The sequence below is a fragment of the Gossypium hirsutum genome, chromosome A13 (genome assembly GCF_007990345.1).
Source record: "Gossypium hirsutum isolate 1008001.06 chromosome A13, Gossypium_hirsutum_v2.1, whole genome shotgun sequence".
Lineage (NCBI taxonomy): Eukaryota > Viridiplantae > Streptophyta > Magnoliopsida > Malvales > Malvaceae > Gossypium > Gossypium hirsutum.
The window spans coordinates 73633465-73652214 of record NC_053436.1 but is presented as its reverse complement, the minus strand read 5'-3'; the positions used below and the strand labels follow the sequence as shown (position 1 = coordinate 73652214).

The window sequence follows — 18750 nt, the reverse complement described above, 5'->3', positions numbered from 1 at the left end:
TGGCCTTTCCTTTATCACTTGGATCTCCTCTTTCTTAGTTAGCTAAATATAACAATTATATAAAGGTCAAAACGAATGTATACATACGTAAGAAACTTTAATCCATATGCATTCAGAAGAATTATAGTATTTATCTACGACTTTAACATCACAGTTCAAAATGAATCATACTTAAATCCCCAGACTTTTCTTCTTTTTAATTAATATCAAAAGGCACGTATGTAGCACCCCTAACCCGTCTCCGTCGCTGGAATAGGGTTACGAAGTATTACTAAAGAATCAAAAACATTTGAATGTTATATCATTCAATATTATAATCACAATATAAACTATTCAAACGCATACATATTATCCTTAAATCGAGCCCTTGAGGCCCTAAAAATAGCTTAGAAATAATTTAGGACTAATTTGAATCACTTTAGAAAAATTTGGACAAAAGTAGCAAAATTTGAAAACAAGGGACACACAGCCGTGTGGCCGAGTCGTGTGCCTCACACGGTTGAGAGACAGGCTCGTGCCATAGGCTGTGTAACCTTCGAACTAGGGACACAAGGCCTTTTCCCAGCCCGTGTCCTCACCCGTTAACTCTCTGAATAGGGTCACATGGTCGTGTCACATGTCTGTGTGTCAATCCGTTTAACTCTTGAAATTGCCCCACATGCCCGTGTGTCAAGCTGTTTAACTCTTGGCTTGCATATAAAAAACCATCAAGTGACACACGGCCAAGTCACACGCCCATGCCTCAGGTCGTGTGAATCCAAATTTTACCTATTTCTTGCCCAATTCCAATTCCTTATGGCATAGGTACCTACACATTTTCAAACACACATATGGGAAGTGCAATTCAACTTCAACATTCATAAACATAATCATATATGTAACAACCCGATTTTGGGCTTAGTCGGAACAATGGTTTCGAGACCACAAATTCAAAGTCAAAAAAATTATTTTATTAATTTTTTTGTGGTTATAGCATGATTATAAAGGTGTATGAAAATTTTGGTGAAGTAATTTTAGCTTTTGAGGGCTTAATTTCGAAAAATAACTAAATCGCATAAAGTGCAAAAGTCCTATTTTAATAGCTAAAGGTGCCAAATAGCTAGAGAACCTAAACTGGGGGCCTTTAAAAGACAATTAGACCCTAAGATAGTACATGGCAGGCCATAGAAGACAATTTGGTCAAAAAGTCCAAGTTTGGTAGGTTTGGTGGCTAATTTGACTAAAATAGAAATAAAATAAGAAAAAGATGATATCACATTCTCATCTTCTTCACTACCACCGATTTTTCAGCCATTTTTAACAGTTTTGAGCTTCAAAAAAATTTCAAGAACTTGTTCCTTTTGCAAGTAAGTGATTTACATACTTTTTGTTAGTGATTTTTACATTTTTGGACCCTTGAAGCATAAGCTTTCTATTAAGGGGACTATTTTGCAAAATGGTTGAGAGTTTAGCGTTTTTCCATGAAATCATATGTGTAGTTTTTTGAAATTTTATGGAATAATATGAGTATTAGATGTGTAATAAACAACTTTTGTGAAAGGATTTCTCATGAAAACCCTAACAGGGACTATTTTGCATAAGTTGAAAATTTGATGATAAATGTGTGAGATAGTGGAAATTTTGGATTTGCTATAAGAGAAAAAGGGGTTCGTCTAGGCTTTTGATATGAGGAAAGTCGATAAAAATTGATTTTCAGACCTAGGGGTAAAATGGTCATTTTGCAAAAGTCTAGTGGCAAAATGGTCATTTTGCCCAAGTATAGATTATTATGTGCCTAGATCGATAAAGTGATTAAATTTGTGAATTTTTGTTATTATAGATCAAGAAATTCAAACTCCGAACTTAGACCGAAGGAAGGCCAAGCAAATTGATTAGACCGACTAGACACCATATTTTGTAACCGAGGTAAGTTGTATGCAAATAATACAACTACATTGTCATTATATCTGATGAGTTAATTTAGCATGAATTACTTGATTTTGGAAATGAGAATGCATGATGATAACTTAGATAGTAGATTTCCCATTTGAACCATAAGAAATAAATCGGATATTCATGCCATGACGTATGGGTTATTGTGAGCTAGTGTAAGACATGTCTGGGACATGCATTGGCCACATTACAAGAACTAGTGTAAGACCATGTCTAGGACATGGCATCGGCATTGAGACGAGAGCTAGTGTAAGACATGTCTAGGACATGCATCAGCCTCGAGATGTAAGCCAATGTAAGACATGTCTGGGACATGCATCGACTACGAGTTGAGCTAGTGTAAGACCATGTTCGGGACATGGCATCGGCATCCTACCCCATGTTGAGGCTCATTGAATATCCGGTAGTGTTTTGAATGGTTCAACTGTGAGAGTTATGGTTTAAAATCAAGAGAAAAGTATAACCGTGTTGTGAGTGATACAGGTACCTATTCATTCTGTGTGAAACGTGAGTTCAATATATATTATATGATGAGTATTGGATTGTGATGAGTAAGTTGTGTTTATGCCTATTTATATCAAGAGCATATTGATGAATGGTATAGTTGTTGCTAGGTGTTTGCATACTTCTTACTAAGCTTTATGCTTACTCCCTCTCTTCTCCATTTTCTTATAGTGTCGCCTAAATAGCTCGAGGATCAACAAACATCGGAGGCCACAATCACACTATCATTTGAAGCATTCAGTATAGTTAGATTTCTTGTTTTGTGTATGGCATGTATAGGGCTAGAATTTAATGTTTTGTGTTATTGAGAAATAGCCAAATGTGTCGGCTTGGGATCAATATATTTATTTTGTATAAGGCCATGGATAATGATCAATGCTCATTTTAATACTTCTATAGAAGATATTATTTTCATGGATGAGTAAAACGCACAAATAAAATGTTGTCTATCGTGGTTAGTTTGGCTATGTAATGTACCCTTGTTTTGGTATAGATTGATTTTATGCAGGTTATGTAAATAAGGGTGGCAAAGAGGCTTGGTAAATAGCCTTATTTTGTCCACACGGGTAGGCACACGGGCGTGTGTCTAAGCCGTGTGTGACACACGGTCTGCCACATGGGCTTGTGATCTGGCAGTGTGTCCCCTGCACATAAAATTTGCAAGCCAGTATGCATGGTAGTAAACACACGAGCAGAGACACGGCCGTGTATCTCAATTGTGTGAAAAGCACGACCTAGCACACGAGCATGTGCCTTGGTCGTGTGACCCTTAAGAATTGTTGAAGTCAGAAATAGAATGTCCAGGTTTTTGCATACGGGCTAGGACACTGGCGTGTCATGGCCGTGTGAAGGACACGAGCATGTTCCAGGCTGTGTAAAAACCCCTGTAGATGTGAATTTAGAATTAATTCAACACGTGTGAGGGACACGGGCTTGTACTTGTATTGCTTAGGTCGTGTGAGTCACACGGGCTAACAACAGAACCATGTCGAATTGGTCACACGGGCGTGTTGCCCCTCTTACACGGGCGTGTGCCCCTGTAGCTAGTAACATTTTTCAGGGTTAGTGGTAAGACCCGAATCATTCCCAAATGGTTTTAAATGAACGTTTAGAGCCTAGTAGGCCTTTATTATGGATTTTTCGATTTAGAGTGGAAAAGTTTTAAATTTGACCAAATTTTGATGACTAAGAAACGTGTGAATGTATGTGACCGAGTTAGGTAACACGTCGTATTCTGTCCCGACGTAGGGTAAGGGTGTGGGGTGTTACAGTATACCCATTCCCAACTAGTAACTACAACACAATTATCTTTTTAAACATGCATCCATTGCATTACAAGCATTAAGATAACCTATAGCATACCATTTCATACTATGGTCTTTCAAACATATCTAAGTAACAAGTTGGAAATCACAAGTTGATCAAGTGCACAACATGTCACAACATTTTACTCAAAAGCTAGGCATTTAACATAACAATACATATGGTCCTAATACATGCTATATATCAAAACTGAGAAATTTAGTCTACCAAGGTTCCAGGATAATGTGATTCCTAGCGTTAACCCGATCCTTTTAGCCTTCAAAATGTGATCTGCAAAATGAACAAATTTAAAGGTAAGCTTAAAATGAAGCTTAGTAAGTTCGTTTAGAAATTCATAACCTTTCCAATCCAACTAGATTCAAATAACTTAAGCATAGAGATTTCCAATATACGCAGTTTATAGCAGTAATCACAACCAATTCAATAGTTCAGTATACTTAATGAGCATCGCTCGATTAAACTTTTCATCAATATAACCATAGCTTTCTATTCATTTGAGCTTCACTCAGTATAACAGTAGAATTTGAACAATTTAAACATCAGTCAGTAAAACAGTAAGATTTACTCAGTTAAGCTCCATTCAATATAACGGTATGATTTGTTCGATTAAGCTTTATTCAATATAATAGTAAGATTTGGCTCAATAAAATGTACTTCAAGTAGATGAAACAATGTTCATTAACAACATGTTAACAAGAATGTAAGCATTTAAGGGTATAATTAAGCATGCGAACTTACTGGACTGTTTTACAGAAGATTCTAAAGTATAGGGACTACTTCGTAATTTTTCCTTTTCCAAGATTATCAGCACATTCTTGATCTAAAAGTAATAATTTCATTCCATTGATTAGAGTAACACATAATTTGATCCATTTCATGTAATTGAGTCCCTTTTGGTAAATTTACATTTTTACCCTCAATCTTTCATTTTATTCAATTTAATCCTTATGCCCTAATCATGCATAACACCCATGTTAGCCAATTGTACTCTACCTTCATATTAGCTCCTATTTGCCATAATTTCACCTCAAGTACAAGTACTTTATCATTTGAATCAATTGAGTCCCTAAGCATCAAAATCACTAAAAGTCACTTTACAAAATAGTCCACCCAAATAATAAGCTTTCATTTTTTCCGTCATAAACTTCAAAGAATAACTCAACTCATCAATGGCAACATTTATAACATTTAACAATTTCGCAAATTGATCCCCAGGTTAGCTAGATCAAGCTAATACAAACTCAAAAACATAAAAATTACTAAAAACGGGCTAAAATTCACTTACAAATTGAAGCTACAAAGCTTGGAAGCTAAAATCCTAAAATTCTCACCCTTGCCGTGAAGAAGATGAGATAACTTATCTAATTTCATCTTTTTAATTTTCTAAATTTTGTTTTATATAGCTAGGTTTTTTTTGTAATTTTTACAACTTTCATAATTAATTTCTTAATTAACCATGCTTAAGCCTAATTAACTCATTTTTACTTAAGCCAATCATCATTCCAATCCACTAACTAATTTGCATTGTTTAATTATCCTTTTTAACCCCTTTAATTTAACTTCTCAACCTTTGTAGTTTTTACAATTCAATCATTTTTACTTATTAAATTATCCAAACAATTAAATTTTTCAACCAAAATTTAATACGACTTTAGAGACCTCATAATTATACTAACTAAATAATATTCATGAAGTATTTCATCGAAATTATGGTCTCAAAACCATTATTTCTGACGCAACTGAAAATCGGGCTGTTACAGATGTAAGAGCTAGAAAGATTACCAGATTGCTAAGTTTTCAAATTTTATGCTAACACATTAGATAATTCCTTTCATACAACCGTTTCTTAGTTTTACTTTCTTACAGAATGAACCAAAGAAGAAGAAAAAAATAGAAGAATGATAGAAAAATGAATATCAAAGAAGAAGAAAAAAATAGAAGAATGATAGAAAAATGAATATCAACATGAAGAACCCTTCCTATATATAGTCTTTCCACCACCGTTTCCCTTAATACCAAGACAATCATTCTTATTAATACCATTAATCATAACGACTCCCACTAATAGAGACTCTTAGTTCTAATTTGACATAACTAATTTTATAAACTATTTACCCAACCAACCCGTAAAGTTCACACATTTACACTAGAACCTACTTAAACAGAAAATTTTCTAATTAAGTATTCATAATTTCAATTATGCCAAACCTTTTATATTTTCGAGTGTGACAATTTGGTTTAATTAAAGTTAATCAAGTCTAATTTAACTAATCTAATTGCTAATTAACTTTTAATGGTTTCTCACATCATCATGCACTAACTCCCATATAAAAATGATTTAATTACCACTTTAAACCTTTGGTTAGTTTTTATTTAAGTCCTATTTGATTAATTAAAATTATATAATGATTGAACTTTTACAGTTTAGTCCCTAAGTCTTAATTAACTATTAATTTAACAAAAAATTACTCGATAAATCTCAATATATTTTTATATTAACCCCGTAAATATTTATATTTAATATTTACAGGCTTGTTTTAGAAAATGGGATTTTGAAACCGCATTTTCTAGTACCATTAAAAATCGGGTCGTTACATCAAGTTTACGGATCATACATACAATTATCACTATAAGAAATGTCTCAACTATTATATATAATTCAAAAAGCATTCTCATAGTGGGTTTGTCTAATATAATCCAATAATAAAATTTTTGTTTGGCTCTTAAATTTAAAATTCAAATTTGACCCTCTAAAATTAAAAATTTTATAACTTAATCCCTTAACAGTTGTAAAAGATTACATTAATACAGTAATAAAAATGCATTTAAAAATATAATTAAAATAGGCCTAAAAATATATTTTAAGATTCACCTCCATTGATGTTGCCACCACCGAATAGACATTTGGAGGCCATTGAACCACCAAATCATTTTTTGAAGAGAAAGAAAGAGAAAGGTGAAAAAAAGGGAAACGAGGATGATAACATGAGTATAAGAGGGGTAAAACTATTTATTTTGGATCAACATACAAAACTATTTTTCCAGTATGGCATGTCAACTAATTTTTAATAAAACTTTGAATGGAATTTAGATATTTTTAGTTGAATTATCTCTTACATTATGTTTGGTTGAGTGTAATAAGAATAGATTACAGCCCAATTCATGGGCCCACCACCAAACCAATATTTGGTTGGCTGTAATGTCATTACAGCCTTATTCAATTCAGCCTCTATTCCCACTAAACACGCTGAATAGCATTCGACGCCTTACCCACAGAATAGCCATTTAGAGTGTCTCAGTTTCAATTTTACCCTTCTCCCTTCCTCACGTCTGAAGCCTCTTCTCTTTTTCGTTCTTTTTCCCATTTCCTTCCAGCCTTCTTAACCATATTCATCCCTAAAGTTTTAACCTTTCAGGAATTTGAATTAGGGTTTTGATATTTCCCAAAATTATCTGAAAAAGGAAAATGAATTTGGGGGATTTGCACAAGGTCTGGGAAATCAAAGCATTGAAGAGGCTAATATGCAAGCTTTGCAGCATGGAAAGGCCTAGAGACATTGGCACCAAGTACAAATTTTGGTCTTGCAAGTTTTGCACCTTGGAAAACAGTGTGGAACTGGATAAATGCTCAGCATGTGACCAATGGAGATATTCACATGGTGCTCCTATATCAACTCCAGCTCCCTATGTTGGCACATGAGAAGTAATATCTCATCAATGCCAATTTGCTTCATCTTATTCAAGTAGGTTGATTTTTCCTTGTTACTGCTCGTGTTACAAATGATAAGAAGCATTTTCAACAGTTGTTTTGGTTGCTTATTACAATGCCTTTTTTTTTGTCTTGGCAGCCCTTTTTTTATTCATCTTTTGGATGCTATTAAAATGTTCTATTGATCAGAGTGATGAGGGGCGGATCTGGGTAGAATCACATTTTGGGGAAACTGGTGATGTTATTTCGTAATATTTTCAATGTAAATACCAGCTCCTACCATACACTCATTTGTTGTCTTATTCCTATACAGTTTCTCTTTTCTTCCCCTTTTTTTTGGTGGTTGAATTAAATATGAGAACTATGGGGAAACTGAATAGAATATTTAAGGATATCAATTTATCTCATTAATGCATTACTTTAACCTAGGGATGGATTGCAAAACCTCTGCACATTCAATCATGTCTTTCTACAATGGCGATTTTTAGAGAAAAAATATTGTAGTATTCCAATCTTATAGTGAATGATTTCTACAGAAAAAATATTGTATTATCTCATTAACGATTTCTAGAGAAAAAAATATTGTAGTATTCCAATCTTGAAAATTTTTCAAGGACCATTCCCAAGAACATATGAATATTATGTTTGGATGTAAAATATAATTCTCAAGTTATTTATTACTTCTTATATTTTATTTTTTATTGTAGAATAATTAAATTATTTATTTCACTAATAATATTTTAACACGTTATGTAGTGCAGTTTAAAATTAATAAAGTAGATTATATATTATTTTTATTGTATTATATATTATGATTTTTTAATTCATATAATAATAATTATATTAAGAATTTTATTAAATTATATATTATTTTATTAAATTATATTTAGCAATAATTATGTTAAAATATGATTAAATTATTTATTATTTTTATTAAATTATTTTTAATAATAATCTTATTAAAATTTAATAATAATAACAATAATCATCTACCTAAAAAAATTCTGCTAATGGTATTCTGGTCATTTTAGTTTTTTTTCTTATTCTATTACAACCTCATTCTATTCAACCAAACACAAGAATACTATTACAGTTCCATTCCATTTCATTCAACCAAACAATTAAATTACTGATTACAGCTTTATTCCATTACAGCTCTATTCAATTACAACTCTATTCTATTACAGTAAACCAAACGCACCCTTAATTTCTCAACGCATATAAATAGTTGAGGTATTTGGATCAGCTTTTTAAATGACCCGTTGTTGTTTTTTTTTTTTCAAATTAAACGCACCGTTTAGGAACATCTCTTCCACTGAAAATTGAAAAACCCCAGAAATCTATCTACTAAACCTTAATTTTTGCAAAAAGGCAAACCTCCTTTCCTAATTCCCCAAAAATGAAAAAAATGCTCGCTTCTAGATTCGCAACCAGCATTTCCAAGAGAAATCTCAGCGCCTCTTCCTTCTTCGGCTACAGTTATCCTGATTGTCGCTTAATTTTAACGCCTCACCGTTCGATCTTCACCACGTCACCTGTCCAGTTCTCATGGATGGACTCGATCAAAGGTGTATTTACCGGCAAGAAGGCTTCTCCAGATGATCCAAACATCAGCGCTGAATCCTTCACTCTCCTCCGTGAGTCATCGCCTCAGCCTTCTGTTGTCTGAATGTTTAATACTATTAGTCCTCTCTGTCCTAGTCCTGTTGCTTTAGCTTGGAGTTTTGGACATCTATTCAAAAAATCAAAATTAATTTTCTATAAATCAATGTTTGTTAAATCAGGATTCGCCGATGAATTGAAGAATGCTAGAAAATTGGGGAAATTTAAGCAATACGTAGTTGGTAGAAGCAGCGACGCAACATTTGCGGATGTTTTCGAGAAGCAAGAAGCCATTATTAGATACCTTGGAGGTTGTGATCCGACCGGAATGGTTAGTTTCTGTATTATTTCATGGATTTTCTCCATTGGTTCTGTAAGGATAAATTTATTTATTTAGCGAGTTTGATGGTTGCTGCTTTTGTTTATGCTTATAGTTGAAGCAGCCTGTGGGTGAATGTTCTGATAGTGAATTTAGGGTTTAGGGGTTTTTTTATATAATTTTTATAGAATCTTCAACCAAGTCAAAAGAAAGAAGCTGCGAAGCAATGTGATTGCACGTTGTTGGATGTCGAGAATGCGCTTGCAAAGTTCACTTGGGCTAAAGAAGCACATCAGAAGATGGCTCAACTGAAAGAGGAAGGGAAACCGATGCCGAAGAGTTTTGCTGAGGTAGTTTCTCCACCGGTTTCTTTTGATTAATTTTCAACTGAATATGTTAAATGATTAAAACGATCTCAAGTAAGCTAGTGTCTTCATTGTTTAGTGCTCAAAATACGGATTGAATTTTTATTCCCAAAATTAATATATCTTTATTCCTCCTGCTGCCCAGCAGATAAGGTTTTGAAATGAACTATTTGAAAGAGATAAGGGATCTATTTGTCAGGGAGGGCAAAGGAGCTGCTTTTGCTCTTTAGTTTTTCTTGGATTCTTGAGCATTAGTCTTTTAGTTCGATGTTGGGAGACTGGGATTTCCATCTTCATCGACTTTCAATAGCTTAAATTTACATTTGATTTCACGGGAAAGTTTCTTCTGTGGACTGCAGTTAAAATATCAGCGATGAGCCCTTTATCTTTCTCTAAGAAAAACATTATTCGTTTTGCAGGTGCAAAAGCTAATGGGTTCCACACCATTGGATCATGCCAGGTCTAACATGGCAAAGAGTGGGCAAATTAGCAGAAATGCGCTTTGTCCGTGTGGTTCAAAGAAGAGATACAAAAGGTACTTTGCCACAAACAAGTTAAAATCCGAATTATAAGATTTGTATAGAGCTTGCCACATATAGCTGGTTTTAAATCCTCTATCTCATCATTTACAGTTAAATACCTGTGTCCGACATTTGTATCCAATGCACAATCATACATGGTATTTCAAATTATATCATTTTATCCTCCATTGGCACTAGAGTAAAAGTTTTTCTCATATACTCATATTTCGAATATTTTAGCTACACTCATCTTTTGTGACTTGATATTTTGGATATTTTACCTACACTTATCTTTTGTGAACGTTTAAACTTAATTGTGTAAGATAAGTGTATAACCAATATCATCCAGAACATCCAGAATACTTGTACAATTCTCTCATGTTCATTTAAACTCTTAACTTATTTTGTTTCTAATGCTTTTGTTATGAGAAGGTGCTGTGGCAAGGATCAATAGATTCGAAGATGAAGATAGACAACCGTATGGCTTACATAAATCCTTAAACCGGTCGAAAGAATCCAGATGCAGTTGCAGGTGACTTTCTTTCATGACTCTCCTGGTTCATGTTTCTCAATTGGACAGCTTTGTTTGAATCGGGCATTTTTTATTAGGGATAAGAGTAACGTTTATGTACTTTTTACTTTTTGAGTTTTGAATAATGACGATTCATGTTATATTTTTGTTAGTTTCGTGGAATTGGTTAAGCTTTTTATTGGAACAAATTTAGAACCAGAATGGGATGGTTTTGTTTATAACCGGATAACAAGTTGAATTTTATGGTTTTCTCTAACCTTCACAAATCACATTCATGTATTTTGTCGCATCTAATGATTCGTAAATCTTGAGATATTTGTTATATTGGTGTAGTGTTTATGTTGACCTTCTGTAGCTTGCGTTTACTCATTGATCCGACCTCCTCAGACTTAACCGGACTATACTTTCTACTACAATTTTCAGAACCAAAATATAAATGAACTTATAAGAATATTGCAGAAAAATGGAACTAATCAACCAAATTGTATAAATAACTACTTAATTGTATGTATTAAAACATATTTTATTTATTTGTTAAATTTTAAAAATAATATAATATAATATTTTATTTTTCAAATTTTGGTAGTTTTTACTTTGGAAGTATGGTATTTGATTTAAAATAAAGGGTTTAGAAAGTGTTTTCTTTTATTTATTTATATATATATTAAAATCTGATTATAACTTAATTTAAAATTAAATTATAAAAGTTATTTTTTTAATAATTTCATTACAAGTTCTAATTATATATATTCTTTTTGACATAGTGTATAGAACTATTCATAATTTTTTTCATCCCATAAATAAGAGGATAATGTATTTTAATATACTTGATTTTATGTCTTCTTACATTAAAAATAATACTCATGCCCTCAATTTATTTTCTTATAATTCATAATACAATGGAATATTAAATGGCCATAAAACGCTTAATTAATTATGGATTGCCAAATAACATTCATTGGTCACATTTAGTATATTAAAGCTCATTTTAGACCAGATAGTACTTTGTTATTTTATATATCATATAATCTACTGCTGTGTGCAATATTAGGGCTGTGTAATAATAATTTAATCAGATTTAAAACTTTTAGCGAATATTGATTACCATAAAACGCGCATTAAGCATATAATGAGTATTTCTTCTTTAATGCATTTAGATCTTCCGGCATTTTTCATGAAGCTCAATTTTAATATAGCATCGACATCATCACTTGAATCCCAATTCTTAGCTTCTTCAAAGACTTTCTTTGTTAATTATTTCAACTTGCTGTAGACGTAATTTTTGGTATAGATCGATTTCATGATCATGTGCGTCAACTCTCAAACATAGAAGTTAAGTTTATGAAATTAAATGAAAACGGAAATGTTTTAGTAATGATATAACATAATTTTTATTTTAAATTATGCGATAATATGGGTTGCAAAACCTAATACGAAGGATACCTTAATTTTTGTACTTAATATATAAATTCAAATAGTATTTCATTTTTTAAAAATAAAGTAAATAATTAAAACAGAATTTCATATTTTAAATTAATTTTTTTTTTTGGAAATAAAAACATACATGTTTATGTCGATAAATGAATGCTCACTTTCTTCTAAGAATTTTTTGTTTAACTTTCTGGATTGAAACTCCTTAAAATTGATTAGGACACAAAATAATAGACATTTCAAATTTTATCTGAACATAAAATGTTACAAGTTTGGGAACCTAACCTCTTTGTTCTATGATGCGGATTTTCCAGCCATTGGCAATTTATAAAATAAAGCACATTTTGAGAATTGCAAGAAAATTTCTTTAAAGAAAATGTGCTTCAATTTTTTGAAATAATATTAAAAAATGCAAGAGAAAGAATTATTATTAAATATATTTCTATATTCTCATTGACATAAAAAAGAGAAATAATTGAAAGATAAATGAAACAGAACGATCAGGAAAATTGTGTAAAAGAAAAATATACAGCTAATAGAGAAGTTAGCTTGTTTTATTTGAATCCCAACAAGCTTCCATATCTCATAAGCAAACAATAATGTAATTTAGTATAATGAAGAATAAAGTAATATATTTAAAAGTTAACATAAGACAATGGAAGAGGTAAATTGTTGACATTACTCACCTAATTGTAGCAAAAACTGGATATCGTATATGAAAAACCTAAAGAAAAATAAATCTTTGCAATCTCATTCATCCCCGTAAGGGATTTAGGGGTTTTGGGTATAAGTGATGTAATTTTGCTTTTGAGATTGCGCAATTATAGCAGTCAATTTTCGGTGCTGATATATGTTTTAAGTAATTAGGTGAATGCACTGATTTTTCCAAAACGTCAGTGTTGATATTGTTTTTATGGAAAAATAATGTTTTGAAGTTACATATTTAATCTAATTTAATATAATATGGAAACGTTGAAAATTTATGTAAGGTCTTAATATATTAATAGCTTAACGTATGTATTTTGGTAAATAATATTTAAAAAAAATGATATATTCTTTTTATGAGGAATACAGCAATTATTGTGAGAAACATTAATTTTTATATAAAAGACATGGGAGGTTTTTTTTAAAAGAAATATATTATAATGGATTTATTTAATAGGATTTAAATTAAAAAGATTAAATATTAATTGTTATGTGTAGATAAATAAATTTGTCACTCGGTAATATAACAACTATGCTTTATCAACATGGTTACTTTATTTTGTTAGAAGCTATATATATATTTAAAAAGAAAAACATTGGTTAAAAAGTTTCCATTGATCAAACTTCAATATACAAATTAGCTAAATCAAGTGTTCCAGTGATGACTGGAGAATCGTTGACTTTCGACAGCGGTATTGGACGAGCAACGAAAAAGATCCGTAAGAGGTTAAATGAACCCCCCCCCCCAAATTCCTGATGACCATTAGTAGATGAGAAGGGAATGACAATGATCTCGGATGATAGTCCCACTGCGTCATGGAAAGACAAGCTACTGGGCAACTAGGCAGTAATGTGAATTCACAAAAGGAGGAAGACTTTAACTTAATAGAGGGAGACGCTCCTAAGGAAGTGGTTGATGGTATACCTTCAATTGCCCTCTCTAAGCGTATCCATAATTTTATTGCTCAACGGATGGCCATGACTGTAATGGTGAAACTAATTGGTTAAAAGATCTCATACCTTACCATGTCAAGCAAGCTTCAGACAAAATGGAAAACAAAACAACCATTATAGATTCTAGACTTGGAAAATGATTATTTTTCAGTTAGATTTCAAGATGACAATGAGTATCTCACTGCGATATTGAGAGGACTGTGGGCAATCTTTGGTCATTACCTTATGGTAAGGTCATGGACTCTTGGTTTTTCAACGGATCAAGCACAACGAACCAATCTAATGGTTTGGATTCGTTTACCTGGACTACCAGAAGGGATGTATACTACGAGTTTATTGAAATTTATTGGTAGTACGATAGGGCTGGTCGCCAAAATTGATCGTAACACTGATAATAAAGCCAGAGGATAGTTCGCTCGTCTCACGGCTTTCATTGACTTAGGGCAGCCTCTTATGTCAGATAAAGATCGATAGGACTCAACAGTTGGAGTACGAGTTTCTACCAATGGTATGTTTTGAATATGGAAAGTATGGCCATAGTCGAGAGATTTGTCCTTACAAAACAAGTTAGGGGACGGTTCCGATTACAGAGAGAGACCAGCCACAAAGGAGGGTGCTTGGGGTTCAGAAAAACATTGAAGAGGACAGACACATACCTTGGATGTTAGTGGAACGGAAACAAAGAAGGGGACCTAGACCAGTGGCGGCGAAGTCAGTCAGAGTCACGGTGGCTGGAGAGACTAGTTGTTTTGGAATCTTCGGTGGAAATCTTGGCGATGCTATAAGGATTAATGCTCAAGAATCGAATGTTGGTGATGTAAGTCAAACGGTTACGACGCAAATCGGGGGAGTGAGTGGTACAACGACAGGAGGGTGTTTTGGCTAAAACCAGGAATAAAGTTAAAAATAGGGTAAATTCCACAAACAGTCACTTAACTTTGAGTTAGCTGACAAAACAATCACTCAAGTTTCAATTCAATCACTCAACTTTTGAAAAATAAAAAACAGTCATCACGAAGCGTTTTATGTTACAAACATAACAAAGCTACCATTTTTCATTACAGACTTAACGGAGCTGCCATTTTTCATCCTCCTGTCACTACTCTCTCATCCCTCTCCCTCTTCCATCCAATAACATCTCAAGAGTCTGCAAGTGATACTCATCAGGGAACACCTAAACTGCACAATCCATCAAATAATATTGGGCAAGATCATCTTTGCAATTGACAACTTGTAAAAGAACTAGATTAAATCCTTTAATGCTACATACCTCTTAATTTTATATTAAAAAGAGAAAAAAATAGGAAAAAGAAGTAAAATTACTTGCTCTAAGACTCTTGGAAGAACTGTTTCTTTGTAAGTATCAAGGTCCACCCCTTTTATCTAATGAGAAAGTTCAATACAAAAGCATGAATTCCCCTCGAATGTGCATCAAGTACACTGATGTAGAGTTTAGCCAATTGAAAATTTTAGATTCTTGATATTACAAGTTCTTAAAGTGCGCTCCTTTCTTTTTTCCCGCTTCTCTCTAACTCTACCAAGTCCTTGCAGAACAAAAATTGGAATTGAAGTCTTCAACTCAATATGACCAAAGAGTATGAATGAATCACAAGCACCATAACACCTGCATGGACAAAATTTATGCTCTTATGATATATTTTCACTTCTAGGCATTCATGTACTTTGGTGCATTTTATATTTGAATAAAAGCTTGATAACAGACATTCAACAAACCTCAAGCTGCATTCACACCCAAAGTTTATTCATCTCGGTGAAATTTTCCAATATAAATTCCATAGCATCCATCATAGTGCCAGCTTTCATTAATGGGGGAGAGGGAAAGGGACGGAGGGAAATGGTTAGCAAAGGGACGATGGGGGAGAGGGGGAGGGTTAGCAAAGGGATGGTAGGGGAGAGGGAAAGAGAATCAAGGGAAGGGGAGGGATGGTGGGGAAGAGAGAAATGGATGGGAGAGCAGTAATAGGGGGATAGAAAATGGAAGCTCTGTTAAGTCTATAACGAAAACTGGTAGCTCCGTTACGTCTATAATGAAAAATGATTAGTGGTGATGGTTTTGTTATTTTTTGAAAGTTGAGTGACTGAATTGAAATCTGAATGACTGTTTTGTTAGCTACTTTAAAGTTGAGTGTCTGTTGGTGTAATTTACCCTTAAAAATAAACCAAATAATAAAGGGAAAAGGCTAATGCTGGGAAGTGGACAGAAATTAGGCCGAAAGGTTCTTAAATCATCCAACACACATGGCGGGGTTTCCTATGGGCTGGCGTAGAATCCGCTTGACGATGGATCCAAAATGGGTCGAATCATGCTTGGGAAAATTTTGGGTCAAGTCTAGTTCCAGGCGATTGGCCCAACATTGAATAGGAAAAATCATTTGGCTATGAAATTTCCTTCCAATAAAGACAAATCACCGATAGAAAAGAGAGGTCAAGATGTTCGTGTTCCCAATCTGGAACAAATAATGGGAGAAAATACTGGTCCGCAACCGAATGGAATGGTTGGAGGAGAAGCGGGTGAGAACACTGGCTAAGAACCTTATCCTTTGGTAGCGAATGATGAACCAAGGTTTTCGGTTACGATAGTGATAGGAGAAATACTATATCGTCTGTAGTGCGACATTGGAGAGAGTTCAAAAATGATGGACGAGGTAGTTGAGGTTGATGGTTGTAGTGACGAATCGTTAGAGGATGCTAGTACAGCTTGAACCAGTGGTAAGGTGTTTTCTTAGTTCTTTTTTTTTTCCTACAATTTATGGAGAAAGATTTCCATTTTCTATTTTGGAATTGTCAGGGATGTGGGCCTCTTCGTTTCCATAATTTTTTGAAAGAATATAGAAGAGAATTCAGCTAAATTTTTTTTCCCTTTTGAGACCAAAATCAATGGTCTTAGGGCTGGATCAGTGATTGTAAAGTTGGGTTTGATTTTTTGTTTAGAGTTGAGGTAATGGGGTTTGCATCTGGTATCTGGTTATTTTGGAATGAGAATGTCAGTGTGGAGATTTTGAAAATCCACCCGCAATTTATTCATTTGCAAAATTTTCGACCAAAGAAGCCGAAATCCCTTTCTTTGCACATCAATGTATGCGAGTCCTTAACGAGGATTACAGAAGTAGTTATAGGAGTAGCTTGATCAGATAGCATCTGAAATTAGAGAGTCATGGTTGATGGTAGGTGACTTTAATGTTATTATGAAAAATGATGAACGTCAGGGCGGAGTGGTTTCTAGTCATCCAGGATGTGATCATTTTAGATCTTTTTTCTTCTAACACGGGCTTCATAATTTGGGTTTGCAGGGGCCAATGTTCACATGGAATAGAGGGTAGTTGTTTCAGAGACTTGATCGTTCAATTTGCAATAAGGAATGGTAGAATTTTGCGCCAAACACCATCGTGCGACATCCTTTTAAATTGAAATCTGATCACCGACCCTTATTGGTCTTAACTAATTCGGGAAGGCTAGTGGATGGTAGGTACCATTTTGTTTGTAGATGGGCTTACCTATTCTAGTTATTCTTTACTCTTATGACACCAGTCGAGCTGAAAGACTAGTTCATCATTTTCTTGTTCCAGATTTTCAGTGGTCTTTTCTTCCTCCTCATTCTCTTTTCCCATTTCTACCCCATATAACTCAACTTCATTTAACACTTCCCTCTCTGGATTATCGATTATGACCTATTGTGGTGTGATTTCTACTTTCTCCGTAGTTTCCAGCTTTCGACTCATACCTCATGTATGCTCGTTGCTACTTACCTTTTCTAGCATTATAACTATTTCATGGCTCGTGTTTGACCAAATACTCCATCCGAATATAATATCAATCTATCGTTTATTTTCCCCATCCAACCCATCAAAAAAATGTTGCAATTGCATTGTGAGGTAAATATCTCCTCTCAATACCGTCGAGTAATCACCTTAAATCTTTCCCATGCTTGTCCTAGTGTTTCAGTAGCACCTTGCTTGAATCCAAATAGCTCCTTGTATGTGCTAATTATCGTAGTCATAGGTTCAAATCGACTTAGGAATAATTGTACAAATTCAGCCCAAGTAGTAATAGTGTTGAGAGGTAGAGCATTTAGCCATGCTTCTGCCTATCCTTCTAAGGTGAATGGAATAATTAACAGTTTAATAGCTTTTGATAGAAAATCTATGTAAGCAACTGTGTTGCCTAAGTGTTCAAACTAATGTAGAAATACTATTGGATCTCCTTCCACATAACTACTAAACTTGAAATTTGAAGATATCCATATTAGTAATGTCGGGTTAAGCTTAAATTGAGGATTCCTAATAACAGGTTAGACAATGCTAGGTCTTAACCAATTCATCTCAAAGGGAACTGCTCCTAACACTTGCATCATCCTACTAATTTTGTTAGAGTCGTATGACTCGAATCCTTATTAAAAAAATAAAACATAGTGGCAAACAAGAGGATTTGTGTAGGGCCATGTTGCACAAGTAGAATTGGTATAGAATTACACTTCTTTTATTTGACATTGATTAGAATAAGATTTTTCAACCTTTAAATAGATGTAGTCGAAACTTCTTTTGTGTCATTCAATTTTCAACATCAGTGAATTTCTTCTCCTCTACTTGTGATTTTTTCTAAGGGTTTCCACGTAAAATCTCTGTGTTTTTATATTTTCTTATTTTGCGATCATTCTATTGCCATTATTGACGTTATTTTTAACAAATTTCAAATAACTAAAAAACCAATTAATCATAATAGTAATGTTGTAAGTGAATGGAAAATAATATTTCACAGTTAATTCTATAAACTTTCATGCCAGCCGACTTGTCGAGAATATCCATGCCTCTGCTCATACAATGAAATTCACAAAG

The 18750-nt window shown here is 33.5% G+C and overlaps 1 protein-coding gene and 3 long non-coding RNA genes across 4 annotated transcripts; 3 read left to right on the top strand and 1 right to left on the bottom strand.

The window, feature by feature from the left end:
- Positions 1 to 6970: 6970 nt before the first annotated feature.
- LOC107894844 (uncharacterized) lies at positions 6971 to 7875 on the top strand. Its single transcript, XR_001683284.2, has 2 exons — positions 6971 to 7502; positions 7608 to 7875. It is a non-coding gene; the product is annotated as an uncharacterized lncRNA (long non-coding RNA).
- Positions 7876 to 8740: 865 nt separating this feature from the next.
- On the top strand, positions 8741 to 11048 carry LOC107894842 (uncharacterized). The gene is made up of 5 exons (XM_041086177.1): positions 8741 to 9105; positions 9253 to 9401; positions 9578 to 9739; positions 10174 to 10289; positions 10708 to 11048. The coding sequence occupies exons 1-5, from the start codon at positions 8868 to 8870 to the stop codon at positions 10727 to 10729; spliced, it is 687 nt and encodes a 228-aa protein (XP_040942111.1). The 5' UTR covers positions 8741 to 8867; the 3' UTR covers positions 10730 to 11048.
- A 2434-nt stretch (positions 11049 to 13482) lies between these two features.
- On the bottom strand, positions 13483 to 16014 carry LOC107893601 (uncharacterized). Its single transcript, XR_001682886.2, has 3 exons — positions 15632 to 16014; positions 15221 to 15521; positions 13483 to 15076 (listed from the first exon to the last, which is right to left on the bottom strand). It is a non-coding gene; the product is annotated as an uncharacterized lncRNA (long non-coding RNA).
- A 26-nt stretch (positions 16015 to 16040) lies between these two features.
- On the top strand, positions 16041 to 18118 carry LOC107893600 (uncharacterized). The gene is made up of 2 exons (XR_001682885.2): positions 16041 to 16627; positions 17209 to 18118. It is a non-coding gene; the product is annotated as an uncharacterized lncRNA (long non-coding RNA).
- The last annotated feature ends 632 nt before the right edge of the window (positions 18119 to 18750 follow it).

Coding starts and splice junctions, on each gene's coding strand:
- LOC107894842 (XM_041086177.1), top strand. CDS start 8,868: ATGAAAAAAATGCTCGCTTCTAGATTCGCAACCAGCATTTCCAAGAGA. Junction 9,402..9,577: donor GTTGTGATCCGACCGGAATG/GTTAGTTTCTGT, acceptor TAATTTTTATAG/AATCTTCAACCAAGTCAAAA. Junction 9,740..10,173: donor TGCCGAAGAGTTTTGCTGAG/GTAGTTTCTCCA, acceptor TTCGTTTTGCAG/GTGCAAAAGCTAATGGGTTC.